This window comes from Athene noctua, chromosome 2 (assembly GCF_965140245.1).
Source record: "Athene noctua chromosome 2, bAthNoc1.hap1.1, whole genome shotgun sequence".
NCBI lineage: Eukaryota > Metazoa > Chordata > Aves > Strigiformes > Strigidae > Athene > Athene noctua.
The window spans coordinates 123409880-123436726 of NC_134038.1; the positions used below are offsets into that span (position 1 = coordinate 123409880).

The window sequence follows — 26847 nt, forward strand, 5'->3', positions numbered from 1 at the left end:
AGCTAAAATGAAAACAACCTGTCTAGTACTTGAAAATATTTTCATAGTATTTCTGTCAATTTATTTGTTTTACTGGGATAGTATAGCAATTTGTAATATTTATTTTAAAATTCTCAGTAAAATGGAAGGAAATAAAATTAAGATAAAAAGAATCCAAATATCTTTCTCATTATTTAAAACTTTTTTAATTAAAAACACGCATGTGGCCAATAAACATGGATACGTGCTATATGGAAGCTCACTCTTAATACTAGATGGCACTACAATCTCTCACCAGCATTTCAGGGAGAAACATCAGGCAAAACTATGAAATGCCATTTAAAAAGATTCCATCATATCACATTTATGTGTAAAAAGTAACAATTTAAGAACAGATTCTTAATGAAAGTATTTTCCAGCACTGGGGCAGTCAAGTGTCTGTTTTCAAATGGGAGAGAACTCTGCTGAGGTAACAAACATCAACAACACACTGCTACCGCTGCAAAAATCCTATTAACAAGATCTTAGATGAGAAAAGATTAAACATTTTTTTCAAAAAAAAGAACTGTCTGCATTTAAACTGTAACAGTCTTATTGTAACTGTATCACAGCCTCCCTTTAGTGAGGCACAGAATGAGTAGCATAATAAATAAAAAGAACATCAACCAGGGGTAGTAGAAAATATAGTTTAAGAAAAATGGACCAGATACCATTTGAAATAAAAATAAAAATTATATAATGCATAACCAGTATTAGACAGGAAAATGAGTGAAATTCTGAGACCAGAACAGCCTTTTACAAAGGTATTTAGAACAACATTTAACATGAGATATCAGCTAAAGCATTTTTGTTAACATAAAAGACTCTAGGGTAGATGAGTCATACTTGTACGGTTTCCACAAGACTTTCAAAAAGCATTAAACCCAAAAGCTAATATATCCTAAAATCATACCCTATATCCTAACATTTGAAGGATCAGAAAGGGGATAATCCTACTTAATTCTTTGACTTGCTGCCTTTGTACATCAAGGTAGTATACACAGATAACTCAGTTATTTGACAAGGTCTGAGACTGGTTCCTTTTTCACTTTCCATACAATGACCTGACACACTTAGATTTTAAGAACAAACAAGGTCATGATCTAGCAACCTCATCTGGGTAACTATATGTGTAACTAACTTCAAAAGTAAGGTACCTCTATAAACAAGAGTTCAACAGACCCCCATAAAATTCAAGCTCCAGTTACTGTTCTGTTTTTTCAGAGTTTTGCCTTAAGATCTGAAATTTTTTTTTCCCCACACTGAAGTTCAGAAAGAAAAGCGATATAAGCATTTCATTTAGTGATGATAGCATCACATACTACACTTAGGGACCGCTTAAACCAATTTACAGTAAAATAACTGAAAAATTGTACCAACCAACCAGCTACATCATGACCAAGTTTAAATACAACATAGTTGACTGCCTACCCATTTTAACAAGCTCAATGAATTTCTATGCTTTCTACAGTAGTCATGAGAAGTACAAAACCTGTTTCCTAATCTTCCATATGAAACAGGGTCAAAGAAGGTTCATGCTCCCGTTCCAACATGGACGGTAAGTTCTCTCTAACGCTAAGCTTCTCCTACCTTCTTTTAGACACACAAACAAATCCAGAAGCCTAAGAACCTTTTTCTTTGACATAGCAGAAAAATGAAGACTTTCATGCATTTGCTAATCCATTAAATTGCTACACCTCCTCTGAAACCTCTGGAATGTGGAAGTGTAAAACTCTGTACTACCGTCTACACAGCAGCGCTGCTCTTCAGAGCTATTAAGGGAAGAGAGTAGACTCCAAACTCACTGGCAAACAAGCCAAAACATTACACAAAGCTTCTGACTCAGCAAAGAAATTTTACCCAAAAAATGCAGCAAATATCTTCATTTCTTTACTGGCAAAATATACATTTTGCAAAGCTGCCTTTATGTTTCTGTAAATATTTTTCCATTAAAAAACTCAAATGTAAACCTTCCTTGCAAAAGCAAAGACAGAACGGAAGACGAGGCAAGGAAAAACCTTATAAAACAGAAAGTAATTTGAGAAATAGTTTACATGTAACAGCTACCCAATAGCATTCCCTGCTTACACAATCAAACCTAGGAGTCGTGCAGAAATTTATTTTAGCACTTGCTGCAACAATGAGAAAAGTCTAGTATCTGCCTTTACTACTAGGCAGATCAAGAAACTCCAAACGCACTCATTTTTTAATCAGTTCTTGAAAGAGATTCCTAAAAGCAGTAATTATATTCAATTACCACATACTTTCAAATGAACTTGAAAGAGAAAAATAAAGCTCACATTAAAAAAAAAAAGCTATTATCCATGTATAACCACCCAAGGAATAACAAACATCTACTAAATAGGAGAGCAACTATTAGTTCATTTCCTTTTGGAAGCAACTGTGTAAGAAGACTTTTCCTGCTAGTTAACCCACTAATCAAGTCATTCAGTGGATTCATTCTGTAATGTGATGAGTTTTATCCCAGCAGATAAACTTCAGGGAAATAGGAGCCAGATGTCTTTACATTGACAAGCCCCATGCTTTGGTGTCTGCTGTGCTGCTTCTTCCATTTAAGATTACTGCACTTTGTAATGTTGCATATTTTGCAGTGTTCAATAAAGAAGCAAGTGCATTGAGAAAAGTGTGTAAAGTAAGTACTATCTCCTAGCAAAATTCCAATGATGTTTGTCTTTATTTTAAAGACTACAGTATAAATTCTACCTTATGGTAATCTCCAGTGGCCTCTACTTTCCCCCAATTTCACATGCTAGCATTCTTTCTATATGTATCCAGCCACACAGAGAATTATTTAGGACTCCACATGAAATAAAATCTTTCTTAAAATCATCCTATTCCAAGCTCAGTTAACAGACAGAATGAAATCGGCACTAAACCTCTCTAAAAGGAGAAACAACTCTAGTTATTTTTTCCTTATTAAGTTTACATTTGTTCATTACAATGTTGCAACAAATGTTTTAAGAACCATTTGCCTTATCTACTTCACAAAAAAAAAAAAACAAAAACAACTTTCCTTTCCCATTTCCTCCCAAATTGATAAAAGTCAGAATTAAATGCTTTACAAAGTTTCTGATCTGAAAAAGTGTGTCATTTAAGTAAACCCAATTTATATTGAATAGCAAGGTGGCTGGGGGGTGAAATTATTGCAGGCTACCTGAAAAGGGAATTTGTAGTTGCATTGCTCAAAACTAACCTACTCAGAAACTGGTGGCAGTTTAGCCACAGCAGCACCAAACTCAGCACTGGCTACAGATTTCTCAAAGAAGTTGGGAGAGTCACCAATAGTGACTGCCTCTTAAATTCCATGCTGTTACAACCAGACTCCTATTGGCAGTGAAGTTAGATTGATTTCAAGAGGTTTCTGCAGCAACTGCACTATAGGCATTTCTTTGATTCCCCTGAAATCCACAACCACTATATTCCTGAACCAAATAGACCAATTATAAAGACAGCAAAAGCTGAGTTCTGTAATAAGAGAAAAAAAAAAAAAAAAAAATGAAAAAAAAAATGCAGGCTAGGGGTGTGACCTCCAAACCTTCAAATTTCTGATGTAGGTCTCATCATATTTTACAATATACAGTACTAGCCCTACATGAAAGCCATTTTAGGCTGTCAACAAGAAAAATAGGCCTGAATCAGTTTTCTGCATTTTTGGTGGGTGTTCTAAGACCTAGGCAAGATCAGGAAATCTATCTACATGATCTGTATGGCACTAGTAATTACCTAGAAAGCAAAAAATGTCAAGGTAACTACGGACCAATAAAACACAAATTGGAATTTTAGCAGTAAAAACAACTACACATCCTATACTTGGAACGAAAACAGTTCAAGAAAGAAGCAATTTTAGTTGTAACAAAAAGGAATGAAAGACTACAGAGAACAACAATGAACTTTGTGAACAAGTAATATTAAAAGACATAGGGTACATTTTCTGAAGTTACAAGGATTTACTCATCCAATATCAGTTACCATCAATGGAAATGGTGCAAGACAAAACAAAATCCAAAGCGTTCCACAAAATTTTTTGAAGTACATTAGGGAAGAACCACTACCAATAAAACAAACATTATGACTACTACTCAAGGAAAAATAAGAAAACAGATGTGCTATTGGCCCACAGTTGAGGAAAGAGAGAGAGAGAGAGAAAATAAACTCATCTGCTACAGCAAATCTGTACTGCTTTGTGTCCAAGTACAAAAATTTTATTAGTTTTGCACTTAATCTCACTGTTGCATGTTCCTGCCAACACAGAAGGAAATCAAGAGTGAGAAGCCAGTACAGATGCTCAGGTAGTACTTAATGAGAAAGCATGACAAGAACCTAGAGTTTAACTCCTGGCTTTTTGGGGTAAAATATACTGACAGCAATTGTGAGAATCTGAAACAGACAAGGAAAAGACCCAAGTGTGAAAAGGGGAAGAAAAACAAAAAACAAAAAACGGAAGGTGGGACATGCATAAATGTAAAGAGATGTAAACTGAGGGGGGATCAGGGGTGTGAAAAGAGGTCAGAGACGATGTGAACAGGACTGGTTTACCTGTAGGAAGAACACAAGAGGTGATGCATGCCTTTCCCGCCCCCCCCCCTTCTTTTGTAACAGTCTATTCCTCTTTAACCCAGTGTACACAAACCACCATAAAGTAAAAGAAAGAAACTAGAGGTAAGAAGAACACCACAAGAAAAATATGTAATAAACCGTCAGAAATTCAGACAGTTTTCTGCCTACAGAAGGGAAAGTACAAAGCAGAATATAGTTAAGTCTAGTGAGGAAGAGGTAGCACAAGTGAAACAAGTAGAAGACTCAACTAACTATCACTATGGGACATTAGTAAATTATTATTGCATTGCTCTGCTTTCTTTTTAAATAAAGTCTCACCACACTTTAGAAAACATTTCATCTCACTGACACTTATTTAGGAGCAGTTCTTCTATAAGCAAATAGTCCCACTGAAGTGTTTACAAAGGCAAAAGTCTGCAAGCTTTTGCTTTAATATATTAGCATATTTTTCTTCCTAGAAGAAATGTTTATGAACACATCTATGTTCATATCAATACTTAAAACAATAGGACTTAGTGGTAATTAATAATAACATTTCAAATAAGCTGTAATAATATTTTCACCTATGGGAAATATTTCACATTCCTTTTAAAATAAACTGTTATTCAAAGATCATGATATTTTTAATTAACAAAACAGTCCCTAATCTGTAGAAGAATAACGAGAATGGCAGATAAACTTACAGCTTAATTTAATAATATAGCTTTCTTAATTATTGAATTTATCAAAGTCATAGCAGAAAACATACACCATTACTGCACACATTTATGAATTTTATATAAAATGCATTCTAAGAAGTGTCATTTTAGATTATTAAAGCTCACAAATTTTACAATAAATACATTAGATATAAAAAGACAAATAATTATACCTTATTATAACGATCATGAGGAACAGACTGCAACACGATAGGTTCCATTGTAGAAACATTTGCAAACTGCACCTCGGGAATGTACAGAGCACAAACCACATGAGCCCAACCTATAAAAAGTTACAATTGTATTTAATTTTAGTGTTTTCTAGAAGCTCAAAGGACATTTCAATTATAGTACAAAGAATCTTTTACACTTTTTTCCATGGACTATTTGAACTGTTTAGAATATTACAGACATAAGTTACTTAAGTCATGTTTACATTTCATTTTATATTATACAAAGTTTAGATGAGCCATAATACATTTTAAAGTTTATTCAATGGAGAATTTATACAAGCAATACTCCAAGAAACCCAAATACTAATGATTTATACAAACAGTGACACACAAATACAAAACCAGGTTATTTCTTTAAATTTCTTGGATTAACATAGTCATCATGTAAAAGCTATGCAAATTCCCACAAAAGGGAAACATCATCTGAACAAACTAGTATTCATGCAATCATTACCATCATATAAGGCTTCTGTGTACAATTTTTATTTAAACAAAGTCATTCTAATTTGACTAGACTGCTGTCTTCTTTCTCTAGAAAGAAATCTCAATGCACACACCCCCACATCCCCTCTACCAAAATCTCTTCCTTTCCTTCTTTAAAGGTGTGGCCAACTCATTTTTTATAGGAATATCAATTCCTGTATGCAGTCCTGTTCTAACTCATTAACTTGAAGTCATCAATAAATGCTTTGTTATTTACCATATTGTGCTCTAATAGCATTTCAAGTAGTAAACATTCCTAATTATCTGACATTTGGTTGAATGAGGTGGTGAGAAACACCAATTCAGAAAGAAACCTAATAATTTTAGGCCTTTTTTCAATACTAAGATCCTGAGAGTTGTCGGTTTGCTTCAGTGGAGGACAGTTTGCCATAACTGTAAATTTAGCAGAAGCTGTTATATAGCTAACTGAACATGTGAATACACTGACACTAGTAATAGGATTACAAGAGTACTATTACGCAGTACAGAGCTACCTCATCTGAAAGTGAATTTGGTGTGGCTAATAATTTAGAGTGGATTCTGTTCTTCCCCAAGAGGAAAACTGGATCTTTTGTCACAAGACTTTCAATACACCTTAAAAATAATCACGTTTTCTTCCTACCCAGGCTTACTTGTATGCAAATATTAAGGACATAAAATGACAGGCTTACACAATTAGATAATCTAGCAGATTATTAGATTAGGTAAACAAAGTAAGTTATCATTGTGCAAATGCATCCTGTAACAAAAAAACCCACACACACACCAACAACAAGAAAAAAAACACCACACACAAAGCCCATCATACTGCCTCACTGCAGGTCTTTTTAAGTTTTGTTTGCATCTGGATTTTCTAACTACTAAATCTAAAGGTTCTTAATTTCTCCGCCCAACTGTACTTTGATTCTTAAACTGAGCTAAATATAAAAATAGTATTGTTGAAACTATGGAATGGTACTTAGTATCTGAAATTGCATATATTATTTTTTTTTCTTAAAGCACGAATCTTTTCTAGTTGCTTCCATTCGACGGGTGTCCCCTCTCCCCATTTACTAAATTGGTAGTTTTAATTTGTATAGAAAATGAAAAGCACACACCCAACTGTTATAGTCAACATAGCACATATCATTCTAGTATTCCATCTGCAACTAAATACAGTATCTGGGCTGCTTCATCATTTCATTCACAAATAGTTTTTAGAATTAGTCCACACAGAAAAAGTGTAAAACTAATGAAAGAGTAGGGAGAAGAAAGTATAAACTGCCAACTTGAGCTGCTTTTAAGAACAGTTCCAACAGACCATTTTAAAATTATCATTAACAGATAGACTGAAAAAAAAATGTAAAAAGCAGTCTTTTTTTAGTTCTCTACTTGAAATATCTTCAGGGAGTAAGTGTTTACAAGGACTTTTCTAAAACTTGCAAACTGCCCTAAAGCCAGATTCATCTTACTAAAGACAGATAGATAAATGTTAATGTGGTGTTAATGGTGAATATTTTTAAATCCCCCTCAAAAAATTAACTCAAATAGAAACACATCTAATAAAGCCATTATACCAGTAGAAAAGTGACACTGAAATTTTGAAAAAACTCTTTTTCAGTTAGTTGCACATGAACAGATGGCAAAGGCTTTTACTTCAGATGTAATTAAGTCTGTACTCCAGTTACACTTACTTATAATGAAAAAGTATTATGTAAATATACAAAATATACCAGAGACATTTAAAAAAAAAATCACTTACTAAGCCAATTGAAATTTAGGTTAAGTAAATAATTTTCACTATAAGAAACCAGTTTCCAATGGAATACTACTCCATGACTATTAAAAAAATCCCAAAACAATATAGCCAGAAACATACTAGCTTAATATATTCTGATTTCCGAAATATAGAGCTCACATACAGAATAGCTGTGAGCAACAGCACACTTACATCTTTCATGAAAACAAAACCAGTATCTATAGAATGAAAGAAATGAAGCACTGCAGCACTAATACACTTTTTGAACAAGGGGTCGAAAAGCACCCAGGGAATTGAGGACAAGGGACCTTTTCCATTGGTTTCTATCTGGCATCTTTAGATCCCAGATAATCTGACCTTGATGAAAAAGCACAACCTGTCCAATAAAAATTTCACCACAGAGGAGGTTGCAGCACCCTTATGTTACCAGCCTCAAATGCTTGCATCATAAAAGAAGGCTAACTCCACCACTAGCTCCTGCTAGGACTCGGAGACCCCATACACAACTGCTTAAATGTTCTTTTGTCCAAAGTTTCACTGGTGAAGAAATACAAAATTGCCAGAGAGAAACACCCAGCTCACCCAGAAGAACCGAGGCAGGCAGAGGTTCAGCAGCTATCCCTGAAGAAAGAATAAGGAAGACATTTTTCCATAACAAGTGTGGTTAAGGACTGGTTGCCTAGAGGTGCTGTGGAATCTCCATATTTGAAGAACTCAAGGTCTGTAGACTCCTCCACAAAACTTTTAAACAAGAAGATTCAGTTTCACCATATCAGTAGTGGAAGAAAACAGAAAAGGGAGCAAACAACCCATTCTCTTCCCTAAGCATCAAAAGACTAGTCACTGTTGCTACAAAGAGTAAGCATAGAAGTAAAGGACACCTACAGTCAAACAAAATGTGACAGCTCTCCTCTGTCTCCCTGATAGAAGAATGAGCTACTAGCATGCAAGCAGACTTGACTTTTAATGTTTTCTGCAACGAAGAAGGCTCCTGACTATGTAACACAGCAAGAAAAGGCCTCCCCCATTCTCTGCTGCCACTTCCTTCTCTTTTAGACAACTACCCTCAGGCAGAGCACAGAGCTCAGAATCCCAACAGAATGAAGTACCTATGGTCATGTTCAGAGTTGAGTGCTTTTGTCTACTGTTTCTTACTAGATGACAACTGCCTTACTGCAGTCAACTGCCCTCTCTGTCTGCAGGGATAATGAAACATCCTAGAGAGACAACCATCCAAAAAGTACATACAGCAAATAAAAAAAGAAAGCACTTATAAGGATTTAAGACACTAAAATATATATTTTTCAATTAATTCCATCTAAGCCATAAAGATTGCACTGTAAACAACTTCCTATTCAAATCACTTGCTACATTATTCTTGGGTAACTATCAACTTCATCAGCAACTATACTTTCTTCTTCAAAAAAAACCCACTCACATCATTAAATCCAGCCCTTTTGAGCTTTCCCAATGTTTACACGAGAAAAACATTGTTGCATCCCATGTTTTAGAGTTGAAAAAAACCCTCCAGTAGCACTGTTCTACACATTAAACAACATTTAAAACATTCTCACTAGTTTCTGTTGGAACTGAAATTATTTTATCACCATTCCTCTTCACCCAAAACACCACACAGAAATAACAACAGGATACTCTGACTTTTCTTAATTGTTCTCCAAACCTAGCCAGGAACTCATGCCACTTTTCAGATCACTTTTGTTCCAAATTAGTTTATTAAAACCATCTGTATAGACCATATCCTTTACTGTCTAAATAAATGATAAGCTTCCATTCACTCTGGTTGTGATGGTTTGCATCCCAACAACTGGCCACAGATTTATTACTCATTTCCTTTAATTTTACTTATAAAATCTATAATAATTGCTAACAAACTCTCACTATTCCCATTGAACTGCTTATGCCCAATTTATTTTTGCTTTTATCTTCCTTTCAGGACAACTTTGACCAGAAGGTGGGGGGGGGAGCCACACATGTTTTTGCAAAGGCAGGTACTAGCATCTTGCAAAATGGTTGGGGGTCTGGGGGTTGGTGGTTTGTTTGGGTGGGGTTTGTTTTTTTTTGCTTTTTTCTTATTTGCTTACTATTTTTCAGTCTTTGAGAAGGTAACAATTTGACTTACATGCTTTCTCAATAATAATATTTTTACTAGATGATAATGCCTGGCTTGCTTATTTTAAAATAAACAAGATTTAGCTTAACAATGTGAAATTAAGAAATGTATTTATTATAAGGATTCAAATCGGCCATTGGGCTCACTTGTTTCTGTGCATTCTTATCAGAACTGCTTCCTCTGAAACTGCTGAAAAAAAAAATACATCATGGACTGGCAGATTCACTGCCTCTTCTGCTTGAAACAATCCAATACTCTGCAACAATCAATGCCTCCAGAAATTTTAAAATGTCATCAGTTTCTGATTATTACTTGTTAGAAACAACTCATTGGTGACAGCCAAATTAAAATAAAAAATATTTACTTCAACTGTGTTTTCAAATCCAATAACTTTAGGAAATGCTGCTTGCCTTTCAGAAGAAAATCCACTGTGCTTTCTAAGATAACATCACACCAGTATAGCTAAGACACTTTCCTCTGAACAGATCTTAGGAAACAACTTAAACCAACATTAAAACAATATCAAAACCACATATAAACCAATTCCAAGATCTGCTTTGATAACAATAATGAAAACAGTTTTAACCAGTATCAGAAATTGGAAATTCATGATAAAAAGCCTTCAAAGTTTAAATATGTCTTAGGAAACTTCCAGCTTTTCACCTGAGTCCTTTTTTATTTTGATTTATCCCTCAGAAAGACACACTACTGAGTTTTGCTGATTTTTATGTTTCATTCTGACTAACTACCAGCACAGAACCTATCAAAATTCTACCAATCTTTTGCTGAGACTTTTATTTCAGGTGCCTAACTAATTTTTAACTCAGTGAAAACCTAGAAGTACATACTTAGCAGGTATAATTTGAATAATTATTCATTAATGTTCAGAGTAACAAATGTCAGGCTCCAGAACCCTAACTGAAAATAAATAGTTGATCTGTTGTCCCAGTGTGACAGAGAACAGGTAACTCCTAATAATCGCACCATCAGCAAACAAAAGACTGTTGCCAACAAAGAACTCTCTAACTAGAAGGAAACTCTACTAAAGCAATGAAAAACTAGCAAAGAAAACCCAGGAAGATAAATAATACACAGTACATCACCCATCTAACAATTTCTGCCTTTACAACTACTGCTTAAGTGTTCAAAACTTGATTCCTAAGCACTTACACCGTAAATAAATTCATATCATCTTCCAGTGCAAATTCTGAAGCCTTGCTTTTATAATCTTTGAATTCATGATAATATAACAGCAACACACTTCTAATTCATCCTACCATCCAAATCAAAATAAGCCCACCTATAGCTTGTGAACTAACAGACACAGAGTAGGCACTACGCTAGGGCTACGTCCCACAGCCAATGTTGAAACTGCTACTGCAAAGCAGGTAACAGTCTGTAGAGGACAGAATCATGAAGTCATGCAGAGATCCAGCCATAGTGCCAGTCTGGTCCTACAAGAGAGCTCTGGGACGTCATCACCATCTCCTAACTGTGCACCAATTTCAGAGTAAAATTTGCTTATGCATTCTGTGTAAGTTCCTGAAGTGTCCATTGTATCTCACTAAGGAAATTTTACTTTATAACTATAGCTCGCTCCTAGACCAAGTGAATGTATTACTCTAGCATGGAAAAATGTTTCCTTGTTGAAATGTCAGTTTCTTATTAGGGCTGCTCCAGGCTGTCATTTAAGGTACATCTCAATCCATTTCAGACATGGGCTGTTACTAAAAGATAAGGTCTCACCTTACTCTTCACTCTCAACTGTACATCCTTGCTCTCTCCCTGTAGTATAAACTTGCCATGTACCAGAGCAGATAAAATTTTATTCACCTGATTACCAAACTTGCAGGAAAACAAAATTTTACCTTCCAGTAAGATCAGTAAGTCAATGCAATCCACACTGAGGTCGTATGATTACTATACGCAAAACCACCAGTGCAGAAACACCCAGTCATGGGAAAACCACAGTCCACTCCTTTCAGCTGAGGTCAACAGCTGTCCTAGATTACATGAAATTGCACCTCAGTTTCCACAACTATCAGATCTGCTGACTGACCCCAAGACTCAGCTCCATCCCATTCTGAAAGGTGAATCCAGCAAAGATGTACTTAAAGACTGTTAGTATTTGCCAGAGAGTAAGATTAAGTACTATTTTAGATCTTTAAGTGCCTCTTCATTAAGGCATTCCATACACTTTTATTTTGACCCTGATATTCCTTTCCTGTAAAGACAATAAAATTTGCAATAAAGAAATCTGTCATCTTAAGTTACTATCTTTTCCTTGCCCTAGTAAATGCAGTTTTAGAATTTGCCTTAGTTAATATAGTATTACTCACTATATTGTTTGATCCACTCTTTTCAAAGGTGGGTAAAGAGAAGGTGCACACACTAATCACTAGAGCTCTCACCACCGTGGTTGGTAGCCAACCATATCACTGGTATACAGAATGAAAGGACGATTTCTGTTTTTTTAAAACAACAAAATACTGTTTGTCCATGAAGAAAAGGCTTCACCCTACAAAGTCCTACTATAGAATTTCACCAAACTCCATTTATCAAAATTTGTTCCCACAAAATTTGCACATAAGAAAAATTCACTTTGGATCATCATTCTGCAGCACAAAAGACTGTTTTCGAAACAGCTACAGACCACATTCCACTGGTCCACTGAATAAGATAATAGCTTCAGTAAAATTATCTGGCATGCCATAGCACTAAAGTGTCTTTTTCCCCTCCCTCAAGAAATCCTTTTATACAACAAAAGGAAGACATGTTGTAAACATTTATCTAAAGCTCTACAAAAAAAAAAAACGTCCTAGTTATACATTATACTAGTAATATAAATAATCAATACATAATTTTATGGTAGTGTGTATATTTATATTAGCAAAATATTTTAATTATCAATTTACTGTCTTTCCCAGTTTAAAAAACAAAAAACAAAAAACAAAAACAAACACACATACAAACTCCTGCAGATCCGCACAAAAGGACCAAATCATTTGTAGGTAAGCACTTCTTGCAAAATGTACATCCCTGAATGTGTATGTGTGACATTATACCATTTGCTTTCTTAGACATTAATAGCAAGAAAACTCATCAAAACAGTAAACCTGACTGTGAGAGCTCCTGACTCTAATAACAACAATAGCAACAGGAAAACATGGCATATAAAGTTTTTATAGACTTGGGAGATCCTGACACTAACCTAGGGGATGGGAAGAGGGCCTGGACCATGACATAAAACCACTGCATTGTTAGCTGGCCTTTTCCCAAGCAGCTGCATGAAAGAAGTCTTGGTGAAAAGTCACACAAAGAATGCTGTTACACAGCATTCCTTATCAGCATCCAGTGGAATCAGATTTCAAAGTAACAAGTTGTACAGCAAAATCAAGCCTTTTAGGCTTACAGAAAATTGTGGACAAAGATTACTGTAAGAAAACTATTTAAACGGGAGATGCACAGTATTAGATACTACTGAATAATTTGCTTATAAAAACAGACTGCATACTCAGTATTATGAGAAGATTAATTTGGATTCAAAAAACTATGCTCAGTTCAAATGGTCATGATTTTATTTCCTCCTCACCGAGTGTCAAAAACCCAAAGAAAATTACTGCAACAGTTGAGGAAACATTACTGAATTGAAAAGGCCCAAAACTGTCAAATAGCCAACAGTTCTCAAGTATCTTCAAAAAAATGCTTACTTGTTGCTTTTTTGTTTTCCAGAAAAAAATGTGTTTATATTTTGCCCAACTACTAATCCACATACAGAGTACAAAGTTAAAGAAAAGTTCATCTCTCTTTCAATAGCCTTCTTATGCATAAAAGAGAAAAATCAATATGCAACCCATATACTTATCAGTTTTTCTCCTTTTAAAAAACTTTCATATTCAGTCATGTATTTAAAACCACAGTGGTGCCCCTAAATGAACATGAATACCAAACTTAACGAGGAATTCTGTCAATAAATACATTCAAAGAGAGAAGCTCCTTTTTCAACTCCATCATACTTTTCTACTTTTAGTATCAATTTTAAAATATTTTTTTAAAAAAGTAAATAACAATTTACAGAACTGTAGTCTCTGAACACTGAAAGAGCCCTAATGTTTATGTAAAAAAAATTTCCACAAAGTCCACATATAGGGAATACTTTTTTTTTCCACAACTTAACCATAGCTCTAAGACAGTCACAGATATTAAGCAGCCAAAATATTAACTTATTCAAAGCTTATTCCTTAAATTGCTGACAATCACCCTGATCATAACGCAATGTCCCGCTACTCTTAACAATGATTTAAATAAAATGCGCAGCTAAATACAGTCAACTCTTAACAATCCTTAGCAGGGAAAACCCGCTGACAGATAAACCACACCATGGATATTAGTCAGGCTACACTCTGTTAAATCTAACTGTATTGTTTCCAAGATCTGTGCAAGTGCAGCAGCAGAATGACCCTTTTCATGCAAAGACTGAACAAACATGTGCAACAAGACCTTAGCTGCTTCTGTTCAGGGTCAGTTCAGGTCTTTGACAATGAAAAACGCAGGAAGGACACTGAAGCAGATTAGGACATATTCTGATCAAATCCAGACAGAATTATCTCTTTGGGCTTGCTACAGGTTCCAACAGCAGCCACTATCACCAAGCCAAGAATAGGCAGGCATCCGTGTATCCTTCAGTGTACCAAAAAAGGTTATGAGGAACAAAAAATGCCATTTCCACTTAGTGCTTCACCTGAACTCTTCAGTCCTTCCAGATCCACACACACTAGTAACTTGGTGTACAACCATCTGCATGAGTTTCCAACCGTAAGTGGAATGTTCCCACAGCACTGTCTAGAAACCACGTGGCTAGTACAGTCACTATTATCTAGGATAAGTGAACTTCCCCTATCCTACTCCATACTGCCTCCAATAACCCAAATAGCCAAGAGTTAACTATGGCTGTATAAATAGTTCATGCCTCAAAAATGTAAATTGCCCATATCTTCTGTTTTCAGAGCAAATGCAGACAACAGCACACACAAATTTAAGAACATTCTTCAGGCAAAAGCCTTGCTAAAATCAGTAATTTTGTTGCTATTTCAGGATCTGTCCTACTTTCAAGGTAGTGTGAATATTTAGGCTAGTGTCATTTGGGAGACACAGAGAAGGGGAAAGGCGATGGTCTGTGTTGTGGTCTAAACCCGGCCAGCAGCCAAACACCACACAGCTACTTGCTCACCCTCCCCCACTCAGGGGATGGAGGAGAGAAATTGGAAGAGTAAAGGTAAGGAGACTCATAGGTTGAGATAAAAACAATTTAATAATTGAAATAAAATAAAAATATTATTATTATTATAATACAAGAAGTAATAATAATAGAATACAAACATGTAATGCACAACATAATTGCTCACCACCCTCCAACCAATGCTCAGCCCATTCCCAGCCAGCGAATCCAGAGAAGATCCTGAAACCGCAATCCCAGAAGCAAGAGAGCCAGCTGCCCAGCCAACCCTCATCTATATACTGAGCATGACGTTATAGGACATGCAATATTCCATTGGCCAGTTCAGGTCTGTTGCTCTGGCTGTGCTCCCTCCCAGCTTCTTGTGCACCTGCACACTGGCAGGACACGAGAAGTTGAAAAGTCCCTGATTTCTTAGCAACAACTAAAAATATTGGTGTATTATCAACATTCTTCTCATACCAAATCCCATGCTGAATCCAAAACACAGCACTATTCTAGCTACTAAGAAGAAAAAGTAGCTCTATCCCAGCCAAAACCAGGACAGTCAGTTTTCTGTGCAAGGAATGCCCAATCAGTCTGGGCTCCTTCATCTTGAAAAGGAGACAAAACTAGAATATGACAGAGGTCTATAGAGCCAGAAGAGGTGATGAAAAGGTGAACATAGAATAAGTGCGCTCTGACACTTCCTATCACTTAGCAAGTGTGATGCAGCATCAAATAAAACCACAAGGTAACAGGTTCAAAACAAACCAGAGTACATCTTTACACACCGTACAGATCAACTGTAAAATGTCTTGTCACACATTATGGACACCAAACCTTTATACAGAAGTGGACACATTAATAGCGTGATGGGCTCTTATTCCGTTAAACACAAAAATACCATCTCTGGTTAAAGAAGCCCCAAAGTGTAAATATTTATAGGCTGGGAAAGTATTCTGAGAAGGCATACAAAAATTTTCCCAAGAATCTAGTTCATACTGATAGAGATGTTTGGCCTCTATGTTATGCTCCTCTTCTCTTACTACCTCAGGCTGGCACTTCCAAGTTCTTTTTAAGATCCATGACAGTACTCCTCCAAGAATACTGTACCTATGATATCACTGAAAACTGTAATTCTGTATTTGCCATAGATTCCACTGGAGAACCCAACATTACCCCTCAGCAACTGTACTGATAAGCATGACTAAGGTACAGTAGATGTCTCCATCCAGAAATATAAAACCAAAAACAAATCTGAAGAATTGCTGATCTTCAGAAATTCAGATAAGCAGTAAACGGCCAGTAAAAGCAGAAGGAGGAAGAAGAATGAGAATGCGCACAAAGGAACCTTGTGACACTGGGAGGGGGAGACACAGGATGAGTCACAAAAAAACCCACAACACACCAACACAACCACACCATACACCACCATTACTATTTCACAGTCAGTCAGTAATACTTAAAAACAGTGTAAGTTTGATTCCCAGACTACTTTGTCATACATATCTTATACAGCCCCAGAATTCATAAAGGCAAGATTACATCACTATTTAAGAGCTATAAGATTAGGCCACCTTCAGTTTCAGTTGTGCAACTGACTTAAGACAGGTAATGCACAGGCTGTTGCTAAAAGAATATTCTGGCCATTCACCTATGTCAGCATTAACACAGCCACCTGGGTCAGGGAACTGATTTCATTTAGCTAAAAGGGAACCCAGGGGAAAAAAAGTTTTAAATGCTAGTACCATCACAAAGAAGGAGGAAGTAATGCATGGCAAGAACCCTCCCTGCAGTAACAGCACCTTACTGCAGCTTAAGAAAATCGTGGAACCCTATAGCAAAAGCTCAGTAGACCAAAAAACATTAAAATTTCTGACATAAAATACAGTATCTTCAGCACCCAGACAAAACACATTTCTTCACATTATTAAAAAGTAAATATCCAGAAGACTGTTACCCAAAAAAAACCCCACTAAACTACAAGAGCAGCAGACCATGTATGAGCTAAGGTCTCTGCATATTCAAAACAAAAACTGCATTCGTTTTCTGAACAAAATGAAGTTACTTGTTGCCAGAAGGCTGAAAGAAGCATAACTTTATATCACTGACATAAAATCAGTAATTTCTTCACTTATTCTAAAAAGTTAAGACCATTTAATTGTTTCTATACTTACAGAAAGACCCCGTTAATTACAAATTTCTAAAGATGGATCCTTAAAAGTTTTATCAGAAATGTTTGTTTCAAAGTTTCTTGAGGAATACCTGCATCTTTTTATCATTTCCCTTGGCAACAAATGGTGTAACAGCATTAAAAAAAACTCCGAGCACTAACCTACTGCAAATGTAATTTTTAACCGGCAAGCCCATTACATGACCTTCAACAGTATCTCCTTAAGTCTGAAACTCTTCTGGCACTATCCCTTGTTAGGCAACTCTTTGAAAGGAAAGCTTCAGGTTAAGAATGTAGATTTCTGAAATGCAACACCAGTTAAGAGTTCATTTTTTCCAAGGTGCACATCCTTCTGTAAAGCTGTTGTTTACAGGACATTCGGTCCATAAGGTAGAATTTGCTGTATTCAACACCACAGACAAGATCTATTACTGAGGCAGGGATGCTTCCAGAAGGTAAAGTTCAAATTCTTAAGCCTTCTCTGCTATGAAATTTTCACTATGAAGCTTTCACTGATGAAAATAGTTGGTTGTTAAGATTATAGTGGGGACAATACTGTTTGTACAGTGTAACACCTTTGCTATTTAAACTTAAATAATTTCAATCATATAGTAATTCCCTTTCAGACAAGAATTCATAATTACAATTAATGCAGCTGCAAGAGATAACTAATAGGATGCTCAGATCTTTGCTGCACACTGTCAAAATACGTTCTTGAGACATTATGCAAAAAAAAAGTTTCAAAATTACCACAGAGAGTAGTAAGGCATTCCCAAACACTAACCTAAGTATAAAAACAGAAAACACTTCAGTGCCTTCATACTTCACAAGTTTTACTGTAAATTTCAAGAAGTTTGAGGCTTTCTTATTTATTTCCTAAAAAAGCAAGTGTCCAGCAGCCATTTCTGAAGAAATTAATTCAACGCTGCCATGTATCGACCTATCTGAGAGGAAAAATAATTTTAAGGCTGAAGTACTGGGCTGGCACTTAAGATGGTAGTTTCACTGACACACACAGATTCAATACAATCTCCCAACACTCACAAATGACACCAAGTTCACTAATGTGTTTGAGATAAGCAGACCCTAGAAGGGTGAACACTAAAGCATACACTGTATGTTGCAGTTAAACTGTAGACAAGGGAAAGGGTACATCAGCCCCAACAGAAGCAGGCTCTGTGTTCCCACAACACAATTGCAACAGAAATAGCAAAGATGCATCAACACTAAGCTAAATTAAGATATACATTAGTTAGAATATTACATATACAGTATAAAGTCTCCAGAATAAAATTTATATAGACTGTCCAAATGAAATGCAGAATCCTGATTGTACTTTCTCCTCTCACAAGAGAAAGGTCTCAGTATCAAAACGACCAAGCTATTTACAGATAGATGATAGACAGGAATTTAGAAGTATCTAGTAAAGAGAGAAGAAGGAATTCCAGAAGTGATTGAAAAGTTAATTGAAATTTTTCACTCATATCACCCAGCTATTAGTATAAACATAATCAAGACGGGATATTCAGTGGAGACTCTCTCCAGCAGTTCTACTCAGCAGGAGCGGAACTGATAACCTGAACGATGAAATTAGAAAGATGCAAGGGACAGGTAATCACTACTGCAACTTTTCAGCCCTAACTTCTTTGTTACAGAACCTATTAGTAAATCAGGCATGAAAGAGCTATCCTTTGAAAATGCACTGGTGCATTCAGTTTGGGCTACAGACGTAAAAATTCCACTTTCCTCCATGAATGGAGCACTTTGAACAGCCTTCTATGAACATTCAAACTCCAACTAAATACACATAAAATTTATCCTTTTTACCCATTAGAATCCTATGTTAAAATGCAGTTTTTCCTTCATTGTAACTTTTTTTCTAAGAAATAAAACTAAGAATAATGATGTTCTCAAACTAAATTCAACTATAAAATAGTTCTCTCTTTCCAAATCAGCCAGTGTTTTAAATTATGTTTAGGACCCCTATTTTTTTTTTCACAGACTTATTTCCCTCATACAAAATAAGAGAGTTCACAAAAAATAAGAGTAAAACTTACCCCCATTATCTGTTCTCTTTAAAGCACCATCCTTATGAGGGCATAATTCACATCTCTAGGAAAAAAAGCAAAAATAAAATAAAAAAATGGAATGATCACAGGAGCATTAAAAAAAGAAACCACACACATCAAAACTGTTAGCTGACATGAAGGAAACAACCATTCTTTAAAATTGAATGGGTGTTTCCCCTTAACCTTTACTTGAATATTAATGTTAGTTTGTCACAAACAAAGCTTTCTCCCTTGAAACTATGATATATATTAAAGCTACTTGCAGTTCTACCTCCAACTTTTTATTCCTGGATTCCACACCCTGGAATTATGGAGAGAAGCCTCCAAAAACTATGGCAAGAAGTTAGACTTGCTTGATAAGAAACTTAGGCACAGTCCAAAGACTCCCTGCCACATTTCTGTCTCCTAGGATCTCTGAATATTGACCAGGGTGGTCAACCACAAAGACGTGCCATGGATATAATCAGCACAGGTACACATACTACGTATGACTTCAGTCTCTGCTCTTACTTTACCCTGAGACACCAAAAACGATCTCACTTTCTGCCTCAGAAAAAGGGGGTCAGAAGTTGACTCATGCTTGAAATTCTCCAAGACTGCATGTCTGGAAACATGCGGTTTGACATCATATTCTTCTGACATACACCAGGATCACAATAGTACAATCTTTCTGCTATCACTGCCTCTATCAAGATCCTAATACCAAGTTTATCTCTAAGTGTCCTAGAGCAGTGTGAACCAACTCCAAACCAGTTCAAAGATGACAGAAATGGAACAGGTCTGGCATACACATTCCACTTTAAATGCTCCCAGTGATATGCAAAGGAACACCATTATAGGAGATCCTATACCTAGGAATCATCTTATAGTATACCTTTAAGTATTCCCAAATCTCAGATAACTCAAAGCATACCAATCTAACAAGCTCTGTAAGAAACTGAAAAACAGTCTGATCATCGGATGCAAACTTAACACCACATCCTTCAAATGGAGCGGGAGATCTGACATCAGTACAGATCATCTCTGTTTCCTGAACAGTGCTATTCTCCATTACCAGCTATCTGGCAAGTCAGCAGATAAAGGAGCCTATGATGTCAGAAGTGCCTCAAACAGATTGTCCAAACTTATTTGAGGAATGAGAAATTCCATTCCTGAAATTCATACAGCTGAAGTATATCTTGAGAATCATCTATTCCTCTGAACCTATAAAATTTATATTAGCAGGAAAGCGTCTTTCACAAAGAGCAGAATAGAAAACTTCTTAAATTATCTTTGCTCAATGCATGTGTACAGACAGCTGCACACAGGAAGAATTTTCAGGATTGTAGGATTGCTACTTTTTGACTTTTGCTTCACTCATCCTTCCCTCACATTCACCCACTAAAATGATCGGCAATTTACTGAAAGTAGCATTAAGTCTATGGTGAAATTCAGAGATAAAAGTGGTTGAAAACTTCCGAACTGTTCTGTAAACTGCCTGCAGACTGGAAGCATTACACCATTTTTTTAAAAGTCAAGATTATAAGGACTTTCTTGTCACTGAAATAAACTGATCAATTAATTTTAAAAAAAATCCTACATATGCAGTATGTATGTGAGCTGTATCTTAACACTCCAGCTCTCCAAATATGAAATACTAGGTGCTGAGAGACACTCAGTAGCAGTAGGTTCATTTCAGTGAATTCCCCACACACTGAACCAGATTCTCAGAGCAAGAAGCCTGATATATATTGATGGTGACACTGCAATAAAGTTTGTTCCCACCCCAAAGCTGTGAGTTGACAGCTTAAGGCCACTGAGCAGAGATAATGTATCTACCACTGAGACAAGGGAAACTGTTAACGTAGTCTACCTTGCTCCACATCTGCAAGCCTGTGGAAGTTTGACATACATTTTTACTAGTGGCAAAACCAGTTTAGGAGGTTCTCCCCTTCACCTCTCCCTTATTAATCTCCTCACCACTCCCTCAGCTGCTGACCCAACTATCTGTAGGGCTGCCACTTAAACCAGATCAGTGAAATGGAGTGAAATGAACTTTTTCTTTTTAACATTTTTAATTCAGGTCATACCACGGATGCAATTTAAGCACAAACCCACAATCAGCTGCATCTGCAAAACTGAAGACAGGAAGCCATAGCACTGCAGCATTAGTAATTAAAGGAATTTTAGATTAATTTAGCAAACTTTACCACTAAATAATTAAAAAAATATATATCACAGGACACTAAGTGGCAAGGAACTGAACCAGTCCTTTATGCAGAAGAGTTAAGCATGCTCCATTCAGTCTCATCAGAGCTCAGTTTCAACCAATTTCTTCTTGTTTCATATCTCTAATGGACTCAGGTCCATTAAGTCTTCCCTCGTCACTCTGCAGCCAGGGCTGCAACCAGTCAGAGAAGATACAAGACAGAAAACTGAAGTGGAGAAGGGAGCTTTGATAGCAGAAGAAAACTTGAGTGAAAGAAGTTCTGCAGAATATTCTCTCACTGGCAGGGAGCAAACACCTGCACTCAGCTCTCATGGAGCTGGGCAACTGTGCAGAGATACTTGCCCTCTAATGACACAGAACACTTCTCGTGCTCTGAATTCAGGCTACAACCTGCAATGAAGTAGCACCCTTGTAAGCTACCACACGACACAGCGACCCTTTTCACTTCTCTCTCCAGGTTATCAACCTATTTCCTTCCCAGCCTCCCACACTCTCAGATTGGATCACCCATTTCTACTCTCCCAAGTTTCAATATGTACCACGTAGTAACATCAGGAGCTTTGCCATGTGGGAACAGTGTGCCTCATCCCTTGAGACAAGTAACTAGCAGAGAATTTTTTTTTTTTTTTTTTAAAACTAACAATTTATTACTAGTTCTAAAATCTTACAGCAATATAGCATTACCAAAAAAGTTGTAGTTTCAGCTGAGAATCTGCAGTGACTGAAAAAATTCTTCAGTACTTTCGATATGCTTAAATTAATGTTGTAAGAGAAAGGAGATAGTTGGTGTACATATATCTCAGAAGTCCAGTTACTTACAACTTCTTACTTGAATGTTTTTGTCCAATGTCTCCTTCTTCCAGTTAACTTACGGATGGAGCTTGGAGTTCAAATGATAAGCAACAGTTGAACTGCTCCACTAAATGCCACATGACATACAACTTGCACAATGGAATAAAGCTTTGATCTCTGCAACACAGTGTAAGTAATATATAGTCTCTGTATTTGAGCACACCAACCACAACAGGGCTCTCTTCTCCAGCTGTGTGTTGTAAGTCTTAGCTCTGGCAAAGGATTTCTGACACAGATTTATTATCTCAGCATTCAAAAATATTGTGGGGAACTACTAAACAAGCTGGCGGGGGGGGGGGGCGTAGTGAGGGTAGACACAACACCCACAAGATATCACAGCCTAAATAGGGCAAGCTGCTATGACCGATCAACAGTTCAGATAAACATCATCAGGTGCAAATGTGCATACTAAAGAGGCTGACTGTGACCCAAGAGTATAACCACATCCTTTGGTATGCTGAAGGGTGCTAGTCCTATAGCAGGGAGGAGCACCAGCACATACGGTGCTGTAGATACAGCCAGTTGAATTAGATTTGAAAAAGAGGAGTGAAAAAGACAAATACTGACTGAAGGGAGACTGAAGTTGTAGAAAGTGACATTTTCCCTTCCTGCCCTTACAGTGTGTAAAATGGACATCTCATTTTTGCAGCTTTTTGGTGGAACAGACTAAGTTCATGGATCTAGCTTCTGTCCAAACTGTCCAAATTCAGGTGAACTCTCAGCAGGAAATGCTTTGGACTATGAGGTCTCCTGTAGAGTACTAAAGTAAAACCAATCTCAAAGTTGTGCAGCTGGAACAGTCTGACAGTGTGACTGTCGCAACTCACTTCTGAGCTACATAAATAGCAAGTTAATTAAGTGAAAGACAACTGATCCTGTAACCTTATCATCAGGCAAATTGAGATTGCCTGGGTCTGATGAAAAACCCCCTGCCTCCTGAGGGGTCCAACCTTCAAAAAGTCACCCAGCAGAGACCTGGAGAGGTCAAAAGTATGGGAGAATCATGCAGAAGGGATAAGAACCAAACTTGTTCTGTCCTTATTAAAGAAGTGGAAATAACCAAGAAGAAATAAAGAACTGTAAAATAAACACATAAAGAATAGAGGCGTCCACTAAAGATAGCCAGCTGAAAAAAGTTCCAAGACCAGAAGACCAAAATGAGAGAAGCAAAGAAGGAGCTAAATAAATCCATCTTCCTATACTGAATTACTTACAGTCCCATTTGGCTCCACTGTATTGTAGCACAAAGTTTTCTCTATTTTAGATAAACATGCCTTTCCATTTTAACTGGGACTAACAGCTACCTTAACCATCAGTAAATAATATTAGACAAATCTAATTACACAAGTCTTTTTGGTTAATGTAACTCTACCAGTTTTGCAGCTGGAAATGAAGGAAAGTCATAGAGAAGCTGATTTAATCCAACAGACTATGTTATTTGTGTTGAAAGGAAGAGAATGAGCAAGAGACATAGTAGACAGATAAAGAGTGATAGGAACAAGACTGTACAAGTAGAAGAGGAGAAAAGAAGAATAGTAGGAACATAGTATTGTTCTTCCCTCAGGGTTCTGTAAATTTGAAGCAAGTTTCATAAAGCATCATCTACAATCATCCATTATATGCTGTCTCTTGATATAAGAAAACAAACGTCAAGGAATTCTTGTGCAAGTAAATTACTGAATTCTGGTCCAAGCTAGACCAGTGGAACCATTCACCTGAATAATGATTGTCAACCAAATAAAGTCCTGCAGGACTGAATTCCCAGCATTGCAATGAGGGAATAAACTGTGTGTCTCAATATGACCTGTTAACCTAAATAACACAAGAAGATCTACAGCAGATTAAATAGAGCACAGTTCCTGAAAGTTAGCTGAGAAATCAGGCTGAAGTTCCAGCTGACTTTACTTCAGGCTCACTTTAAGCTAGCATAATTGCACACTGCTGCCAAAAGATCACTGGCCATCCCCTGCTGTGTACTTTCTATTGCCTTCCTTGCTCTAGGAAGAGCATTCATTTGACCATATGGAAATCCTAACCAGCAAGCTAAAAATAAAATACTTCTTTTTCAGCTGGATCACTTCTTTGAGCCATCTTTCCATAAGGCCATACAAACAACAATGCCAGATTAAAAAAAAAAAAATCGTAACAGGGACACAGATAGGGAGCAGGGCAAGGATGCAAACACATCAGGAGGTGGCTTCACCTATGCTGACTATGAGTATGGAATTCCAATCAAGGGTCTTAAAAAAAAAAAAAAACACCACCACACAACCAAAACAACACTAAACACACAACCCAAAAAAGAAAACAAAACAAACAAAAACACACACACCACACCTGAAACAGACTGATTTGATTTCAGCAGTGATACAGATACATTTCTTGGGTCCAGACCCAGACATACTTACTAGGCCAATTTTGATACTTCCCTAACACTCCTATATTTCAAGTTTTTTAACAGGCATCAGCCACATAAACTGTTTAGTTTACAAGCTTAATTTCACACCCAAGCTGTACTACACCCAGCATGACACCTGTGTCTCCAGCTTTTTTATCCAAAGTACATTTTGATCCCATAATTACCGTTTCATATTGTGTGACAACAGCAAAAACCGCAGTATTTAACTGAAAGGAACAACTTTCAGAGATTGCAATAAACGACCCTTAAAGTTACAAATAACAAAAGAGCAAGGTACACAAAATCAGCATCACAGTTCTTGAAACCTGACACTCAATCTCTTTCAATCCTTTCATCAACAGGAGTTAAAACTTGACAGACAAAACATTTTATTCTGCTGCTCCTGTTAATCATTAATCAAAAAGTGGACTTGTTAAATCCATGTTTTTGCAGTGAGTTTTAGTTCACATTTTAGTGAAAACAAACCCTGCACACACTCCATCAAATTCTTATGGCTTTCTTAAAATTAACCTAGGAGTCAGGTGCCAAGCAGAAGTCATTTTACTGCTTTATTTCTGAATTTGCTTCCAAATACATCTATTTTAGAGCATGCCATGTTACTGGGTATTTCTCTATATATCACAATGCAGTAACTCAGCACACTTCCCCAAAGCACATGGACAGATTTACTAAGGTAAGCAAAGCAGCAGATCAGAAGGTTAGTTTCTAATCAGTGCCTTTCCAACTGGCAGCCCCTGATGCTCTCAGCAATCTTGCCTCCCACTCATCAGTAGCTGAGGAAGCCTGCAGCACAGCTGACTGCATCCAAGTATTCGTCTCCCGAGTTCTACGGTACAGCTTCACCTACCTTCGCCAATATTCCATACCATTTTGTCTCACCCTTGGGTGTTACCCGGAGGAAGCATACAGAAGTCACCTTTAACAGCTAAGATGATCTTTTCCAAGCCTATAGACTTTGAATATACTAGTCAGTCTTATACACCACTACTTTAGATAATATAGGGTATCTTAATATGGTTAAAAAAACTGGTAAAGACATCCATGTGGGTAGTTATTTAATTTAATGTAAATTCAACACTGGCAGGCACATACCCATTGCTGTCAAAAACCAAAATTCTGGGAAAAAAAAAATATTATCTAGAAAACAGCTCTCTGGATACAAAGTTGACCACAAATCATGTCTAGAAATTCAGTTATGCCAATGCTGCACATATAGCACCCTACTTGTAAGTAAGAAGTTGAAGTTCTTTATTCACTTTTTCAAATAAAAATTATCTTCTAAACTCAAAGTGGTTTTGCTATTTACCTTCCTTCTCCCCCAAAGGGTGTAATATTAGTATTCCAACTTCTCCAGAGAAGAGTCTTAATATTTTCTCATCTTCCTTTCATACCTTTCTTTCAAAGTCCCTCTTTCCCCTGGTGTTTTGGCCCATTTTTTTGATAGTGGGGAAAAAAAAAAAGTGTAAAAAAATAAGTCACATACATTGGCATGAAAACACTGAAAATAAGAGAAATTCTGTTTTCCCCCTGATAAACCTGGAAAAACATGGGGTCGTTTTAGTGATTAGTTTGTGTTAGATTCAGGCAAACAGGGTACTGAATACTGAACAACCAATGCAAACATAGCTCTCTCCATAAAAAAACACCATATTCTAAAGACACATAAAAGTGTACTAACTACACCACAGACAACCAGATTATACTTAACAGAAAACCTAACTCAAATTCAGCTTCTCAAATTCAGATATTAAATCTACAGAAGAACAAACGCCTTAGAGCCTACAAAGAAACAGTTCTTGCAAAATTAGACAACCAGAAGAAGAAAAAAATGCAGATACTTGCGGAGTGGTACAAACCAGTATACTGGAATTTAGATTTTGGCATAAATTCTATCAATAGATGAGAATTCACAGGCAGTTAGTACAAAAATAGACACAGCAACAGGATGCGTACCAGACTGACCATGTCTACATCTGTCGGCAATAACTTACCCCAGCCCTCAGAAACCAGTGACATCTCAATTTTCCA

At 36.6% G+C, this 26847-nt stretch overlaps 1 protein-coding gene across 5 annotated transcripts in view; it reads right to left on the reverse strand.

Annotated features, from left to right (window-relative positions):
* The window catches only part of MLLT10 (MLLT10 histone lysine methyltransferase DOT1L cofactor), a 130964-nt gene that overhangs the window by 91329 nt on the left and 12788 nt on the right, over nt 1-26847 (reverse strand). For 4 of the 5 annotated variants that reach the window (XR_012633204.1, XM_074900164.1, XM_074900162.1 and 1 more), the window contains exons 4-5: nt 19328-19382; nt 5468-5577 (exon numbers count right to left, since the gene is read on the reverse strand). Coding sequence is in view for 4 of the 5 variants with exons in the window: in XM_074900164.1 (XP_074756265.1) it covers nt 5468-5577; nt 19328-19382 (165 nt within the window). In the remaining variant the exon portion in view is untranslated. The remainder of the gene's footprint in view (nt 1-5467; nt 5578-19327; nt 19383-26847) is intronic. The other variant, XM_074900165.1, reaches the window with a different exon arrangement.